We start from the raw sequence: 8,069 nt of genomic DNA on the forward strand, positions 1-8,069 counted from the left end.
TTTAATTACCAACAAGTGGTGCGAAGCTTCTCATCTTACTCGTAATGTTGCTCTCTATTCTCTTCCTCGCTCTAATTGATGTGTTTGTGTGTGTATCTATCTCCCTTGACATGACTTGAATTCCGAAATTTAATGTCAACCAAAAAGAAGTAACATTGTTGGAGGACCAGAAATATGAGAGCTGCATGACGGTTTTATACCCACCATATAGGGAACATATAACTTTCAAGAATTCTTTTTCATATCAAACTTGAATCTAACAGTTTTACTTGAGAGAGAATTTTGCGGCATTTCACCTATACTCCTCTAGCTTATTTTCGAAAATATAGAGTGAAAGAAATTGTTTGATTTTCTGATGGGTTGAGGGTCTATTTATAGGTTTAAAAGGGGAGTTTGAGATTGGATTAAACCCCATCTACATCTTCAAATTTCAAATTTTCAAGGGATATCGAATCTGGAGATTTATTTTTGGTTGTATATAGATGATATCTTTATCCGCTTATGTTATAATCTTATCTTGATAATGTAGGTATATTTATCTCAAAGTTCATTTATCTCATGATATACTTATATCAACATTGCCTAATCTTTCCAAAATTCAAAGGAAATCTTAAGTTACTAACTTGATACCTAGACTCTAACCAGCATTCACTACATTGAAAAGTCGACGAATCCATAAGAAGACAGAGCACACAATTGTTATCTCAAAGCAATAGTCTTTAAGAGGTCTTGTTGGGGGCAGCATCGGTTGAGTTTTCGGACTTCAACAATGGAAGATATTTACTCGACTGAGGAATGTAGGAATAAGCAACAAATGAAGTTCCTACGGCAAAGGAGAATCCCATTAAAGTCCACAGCCACCTTCTCCGACTCCTTTTCCTTTCCTGTCGCCTACGAGCAACTTCTGCAACAAATAAACCAACATTTTTGTGAGTGCAAGAAGATATCAGTCAAGTGCATAACTATTACACAGTTACCAAACCCTGAAATGGCAAAAAGAAAAGCTTACTTTCCACGTCCATCCTGAAGCAGAATGGTGGTCAAAGTGAACAAACAGAAGTTTTTAAGGAATACAGAGACATGAAACAGTCAAGGCATAATAACCTCTCAACTCATTAAGTTCCATTTTTCTTATGAATTTCTAGAAGTGGAAATTTGCATCAAACTTAACTGTGCGTGTTACGAAGAAAGATTTTCTCCAGTTATACTGCTCTACTAAAGTTCTAGGAAGCAGTACCCAAAGTCACCATAACTACATGCCTTTTCTCTCGTTAATACTCACAACGGCCCAAAAAACTGATGTTGGTTGAGTTAAACTTGGGATGATATATACCTCAACTCGTTTTGTGATGTTGACACTTGACAGTAGCTACAAGTATGGGGAATTAAGTGACTTTTCCTATTCATTCCAATGTAAATTTAAGCAGCGAGGATTTACTTCTTCTTTTTTTACTAAATCCTTTATTGTTTTCTTTGCTTTGTTGTATTTTCCCATGTCAGTGTACATCTAAAATCTTTCGAAGAATCCTTACCACAGACCTACATGAGTGAATGTCTAATGCCAACTCTTTTCAGAAATAATAATTTCAGGTTAAAAGATCAAGAAAACAGTAAATTTATCAGCAAGATATTCTCTTATCATGAAACAAGAATCAACCGATTGTCCAGGCTTCACAATGAGGCGGATGTAAGAAAATCTAATTTGAAAAACTTACCCACAAAATTCCTCTGGGACATTTCATGATTAACAGTCTCCAAGTATTGCAGCCTGTCATGTAACCGCGATATCTCCTGGTCTTTTGATTCAATTATTGAGACATCAGCTTCTTCAGCTTCAGCAGAAGCTTGACCCCTTCCAACTGCTTCAGCAACAAACCTGCTAACTAAAACTTCCTGGGAAAACAGATCGATCATATTGTCAAACTGTGTGCTACAACTATCAGATGGAGGTCCAGGAAATGTTAACCCAGCCTGACGCATAAGGCTACTGATCCGCTCCCACTGACCTCGAATTAAAATCATATTTTCCTCTACATTTTTTCTCCTTTCAATTTCCTCAAGAAGAACATGCCTAATGGCATTCAGTTCTGATTCAGTTCTAGAACCGAAGGAATTTGGATTAGACCCGTCAGCAGAGAAATCTGTGAATCATAATTAAGTATTACTGTTAGAAATCATATCTATCCATATGTGAAGGGAACAGAGATAATGCAATCTTCCTCTCCAGCCATGTAATTTCAAGAGTTCAAAACTATCCAGTTTAGCGTTATGGCCCAAAGTCTCTGAAATGCATACGGATTTTAAGCAGAAACTACTGTGAAATTTAATCATGTAAACATCTCTAAACATTTTAAAGATTGGGACTTTCGCTGTGTTATGTGTATATTAGTCATTATGGTCTACGTTCTACAGTTTTTAAAATTTTGTCATGACTGAATGCATTAATTCATACTTGGTAGGTATTGGCATCAAAATCAAACAAAACAACATTTGTGCCAAACACGAAATAGTTCAAATAAAATTAAACAAAGAGAACCCCTTCCCAACATACAATTGAGAATATCCCACTAATTATAAAAGATTCACATACTGCCAAAACTTATTCCAATCAACTGGACATTACTTCATAATGATTTTTACCCACTTTGAAAACAGCCTGCTGTAAGCTCAATCAACACACACTTCATAAATGGAGAAAATTAGTGAAAACTGAATTTCATGTATCTTAGAGCAAAAATTGCATTGAATTATTTCCAAATTCTGGAATAAAAAAAAGATTACCGTCATTCGCATCAAAGAATTCCCCTTGAGCAGAAGCAAAGCTACAGCTCTCAATTTGCTCCTTTCCATTATAGTTCGTCTCCTCCTCACCCTGATATCCACTGACCTCTTCATCCTCATCAATATCAAAAGTTTCCAATTTTTCATCACCCGCAAAATTCTCGCCCACCTCCTCCTCCGAGCACGGATATCCACCTCCATTTCCTGAATCCAAACCCACCACTTCAGCCTCACAACATCTCTTCCACTCATTTCCTCGGCGCTTGTGGTTGACTACGTAAGGAGAAGGTGATAGCGGGTCTGGCGGGTAATACTGGGGAATCGGAGCCTGCACCGGGGTCACATACAAAGTCGGCGATACGTACACGTGTCTCGGAGCTCCATCTCTCGAACCCCGGCTCGGATTAGGATCTTTTCGACCATTTGAAGCTCCGGAAAGGGGATTCTTGAGAGATTCTTCCACTCTGGATTCGAAATACCTTTGCAGCGATGCAGTCGTATAGGTGGGCATGATGATTTCAACGAAGTGGGGAGTTTAGATTTGTTTTAGGGCTCCGATTTGGCCTCGCCGCCGCCATTGGAGAATTAAGTAGAGAGCAGAAGGAAATGGGGAAGGTGTTAGCTTGATGAAGGGGGAAAGGAAAGTCAAGAGTCTGAGAATTCAAATTGAAACGTTCAAACGCAATTTTATTTTTATTTGTTTTTTGGTTAAATTGGGAAAAATTCCACAGTTATAAAAGATAATTAAATTAATGGTCAGTTCATTGGACATAAAAAATTTAGTTTTCATTATTTGAACTCAAGAAAAATGAAAAAAAAAATATCCTTAGTTTTAATATGGGCCATAAATGGTGGGTTTTTTTTTCCAGACATATAAAATTATTATTATTAAATAACTTTGGTTTTTGTGTATATTATATAGGTTATCAGTATTTTAAATAAGATTTAAATATTTACAAATATTGCATGTGTTCGAGTGTGGGAAATTCGGGCCTTATAAGATTTTTATCAAAAATTATGAATCTGAATCTATGTTCGAAATTTATTATTTTCATATTTTATTTTAGTATTTTAGAATATTTAAAATAAGAAAATCTAACAAATGTTGATACTAGAAGCAACTAGGAATAGATCGAATTACCGAAATAAAATTATGATTCAAAATACCAAATTCCTAAAAATAATTTCATATTCATCTAAATTCTCAAGAAATCTTAAAAAAATCCAAACTACGGTACAGAAGTATTGCAATCATCTATATTATGTATCATGTAAAATTGAAGATATAATTGAGAAATAACAAGAAATTCTTAGAATATTAAAGATTATTCAAAAAAAAAATCCAAAATCTAGAACAACAACAAAGTTCTAGCAATAGGATTATGGGAGGAAAGTTATCACTATCTTTTGGTACTGAACTTATATTACATCATAGAAGAACGGTCAAAGGTAATACAAAAACCTCTAACCGGCAACGATAAAATGATCAATCTTATCAACTCTTTTTGAAAAATGACCATTATTTTTACTTGTTAAGAAATTTACTTTGAAATTTGATAATACATACATTAAAGCTTTCTTGAAAAATATAATTGAATTTAAACCCGAGAATGCTAGATTACTAAGATGACACGCTTTATGTCTAAAATTATATTTTTGATATTGCTATTAATAAATGTCATGAAAATATTCTTTCATATTTCCTTACAAGAGATGGACAACGCTAATGTCTATGTCATCATGAAAATGCAGATGCATTTGAGGGAGCATCTTAAAATTATTAAAATCGAGTTCAACAAGCTTGTTGTAAGTGCATGAGTTGCGGGTAGGCTACAACAAGTTGATAAGAGTACTGTCTCTGATCGAATTACAGGATGTTTGCAGGCTTATACTAAAATATGGTTTGTATCGCAAAAACATATCCTCTGGGCTATTGAGAAATCAATAGATTCTCAAAAGGAGAGTTTTCGAGTACATATTTCTATATCTAGAGCAGGGGATTCAAGTACCACCCCTAACACAAGTGATAAGCCGGGAATATATTTAAATGAGTCAGCCCAAACAAAAATTGATGCTCTGGATTCTTTTCTCGAGCCATCAATTCATTCATTCACCTCAAGGATTGAAGAGGGATAAATCATCCTTAGACCTCAAACATACAAGAGAAAATCTAATGTATACTAATGAGTTTATAGTTTCTCCATTTCAGATATATCAATAGAATTGAGAGGAATTAAAAATTAGAATAGGGATGAGCCCAACTACAACTCAGGTTGATAGAGTAGGAAAATATCCGAATATATGGATGAAACACAATGTCTGTCCTAAAGAAGTCAATACATGTTATGAATTTGGGACTCTTATCTCGGTTTATACAACATCACCCAGTTTCTCGAAAATATCAACACTGCCAGAATGGATGAATTTGTTCATGAAACATGTGCAAATAATGATTATTTTTTCAGATGAGATATTTTGAAGTCATAATTCTTCGATGCAGCACCAGAATTAGCTATGAATGGCTCATATGAAGTTTTCTATTTCATCAAGCTCAGGAGGCCATACATGAACATGCAGAAATTTATCAAAGACTTGTAATATGACTCATATTGGAATATGGTCATAGGGAATCCACCTAGACTGTCAGAACCAGAATTTGGTAAAGATTTTCGGGTAATATCTTATCGGAAACATACTACATAAACAAGCTCAAGTGGTGAAGGGTCACACAAGTCACGTTTTCCCCGCGGACCATTAAAAAGTAAATATTCCCCTGCAAATTTAAAGAAAACATGTGACATGAATACCTTACCTAGTGGAAGAATAGACCACTCAACCTCAACCAAGAATGATAGACAAAAAGAAGACCACATCACAAGTAGTTGCTAGCAATAATTCACACTAACTGAAAATAATGTGAGGATACAATTCAAGCTTGAAGTCCGGATTTCAAATCTATCAAGACTTCTATATATATCAAGACAGAATGAAGTTGAAGACATCGACAATTCCCTTAAATTTTCTTTCAAACAAAAATATAAAAGTTTCTTTTATATTTGATGTGTGTTGTATTTCCAACTACAATTGTAGCTAAATAAGTTCATCTTCCTCTACATGAAGTTACTATGTGTAATATTTTGTATGTTCAAATAAAAGAACCAATAATTTCCGCAACTCATATGTATTATTTTCAAATTAAACTTATTTATTGTACATTTTGAGGTAGGAAATAATACAGGTTTGTGTTAAGTGTGTTTCTTGGTCGGATGATTGATGATGGTCCATGTCATGATTTTCTGCCGCAATAAACTAATCTTTTATGGTTTGTGTACATACAAACACAAACAAGCAGATGAAAGTAGACTGATACCTCAACATACGAGTGAAAAGATTTTAGAAAGATACGTACTTAAATGTCAGATTCGCTGAGATTATTGGGAGCACATGGAATGTACAAGGATATCCCGAAATAATCATAGCTCGATCAATTAAATAGACTTAGTTCCCTTCACACTTCATTATTAGCCTAAGAGCTTGGAGGTTGAGAGAACGTACTTTGAAGTTGTGCTTGAATAGAAGAATTTGAAGTTATGGATTTAAATTCATAGATTTCAAATTCATCTGGTTGTTCGGATGAATATATGTTAGATGAATTTTAACTCAATCGGTCAACCCCACTTATTGACTTATGTAAATACAATATTGATGATTATGATGGATTCGAAATTCATCCAAGAAAAGTGTCATTTCAAATCAATTTTTTTCCATTTAAGCGTAACCTTAAAGCTTTCTCGGCTGTTGACACGGGTAGTCTATCGAGGAACTCGGAGTTTGGGAGTTTTAAGTTCACTAATTATGTAAAAGTAGGATTTAATCGTGTGAAGCTAATATGCTACATTTCGGTCTGTTATTTTGGTTGAAATCAATATTTTGTTCACTCATGAACTGTAATTGATGTTTGCCCGTTATTTATTGATATATGCTCTTTTGGTTTAAAAAGAACTTGACCGTTTTTATTTTCTACATTCCCTGAAAAATTCAATATTCCAAAATTTTACAAAAAAGAATTATTTTTCAAATTTCATACTTATTCAATTTTCGGTTATTATAAATAGAAAAATCACAAAACAAACCCAATAATAATTGCACATCAGTAATCATCAAACATTTCAACCAATTGATTATTATTCCAAAAATATGCAACAATAGATTTCTAGGGTAAAAATTCAAACTCCAGAATTCATATACATCATAAGATAATATTATTGCAAATCAAATAATCACAACTAAATATTCAATATAATTTTAGAGTCGTTGAATTTTTATCTCGAAGTTGCATAATTTCAGAACATACGACAATAAACCAACTTATACACAATAATGAATTATGATTTGTAGGATTTGTTTTATTTTTTATTTTTAAACATGAGACTAAAAAAATAAAAAATAAAAAAAACTTATAAAAAATTTTGTTCTATTTTTAATATGAGCTAAAAAAATTTTAAAAATACTAATTTTTTTTTAAAAAAAAAAAATAGGTCAGACTGGAGCCCACCCTAGCTCAAAGGTGATTTCGCCCTGATGGTATGAATATTTTATGTGTTGTCACAACATTTATGGTATAATGATGTAAACACATCTCAATATAAGAGAAACTTAACTTCACAACACAACATTTATGGTATAATGATGTAAACACATCTCTATATAAGAGAAACTTAACTTCGAACCCAAATAATAGTAAAAAAAACTTCACATCACATGTAGTAAAAGAAATTCTAGGTGTCGTCAAGTTCGTCTGTCATATTTGCAAGATGTTCTAATTTGTTTTGTTATTATTGTAATCACCATATGTGGTTTTTAGTTATAATTTTACAATTAACACATCCGTGGTTGTATGAGATTATGTTATAACTTACAATTAACGGATAAAAAAATGTTACAAAGTAGATATTTATATTCCATTTTGTTTTACTTATATTTCACTTTCATGTCTAAAATATGTTTCAAATTTGTTCATAAATGAAGTATAAATAATTAGAAAATTAAATAAGGATTGAACTTTTCTCCAATGAAGAAAATTTAAATTTTACAGAATAAGAGAGAGAAACTGAATTGTGTATTGTGAGTGAAAAATTGCCAATAAGCAAAAATCTTTTTCATTGACTATATTTTCGACCAGTAACAAATCAAAGTTTTTAGTGGCAAACTCCCAATATGAACTCATTTTCAAGGGCGATCTCAGGTAAGGGGAAAATAAGAATAAGAATAATAATAAAATTAAGGCA

At 32.9% G+C, this 8,069-nt stretch overlaps 1 protein-coding gene across 1 annotated transcript; it reads right to left on the reverse strand.

The window, feature by feature from the left end:
* Positions 1–532: 532 nt before the first annotated feature.
* LOC140956575 (uncharacterized) lies at positions 533–3,458 on the reverse strand. The gene is made up of 3 exons (XM_073413373.1): positions 2,782–3,458; positions 1,716–2,141; positions 533–904 (listed from the first exon to the last, which is right to left on the reverse strand). Exons 1-3 carry the CDS (start codon positions 3,290–3,292, stop codon positions 720–722), a joined length of 1,122 nt encoding a protein of 373 aa, XP_073269474.1. The 5' UTR covers positions 3,293–3,458; the 3' UTR covers positions 533–719.
* Between the last annotated feature and the right edge of the window lie 4,611 nt (positions 3,459–8,069).

The sequence above is a fragment of the Primulina huaijiensis genome, chromosome 14 (genome assembly GCF_012295235.1).
Source record: "Primulina huaijiensis isolate GDHJ02 chromosome 14, ASM1229523v2, whole genome shotgun sequence".
Lineage (NCBI taxonomy): Eukaryota > Viridiplantae > Streptophyta > Magnoliopsida > Lamiales > Gesneriaceae > Primulina > Primulina huaijiensis.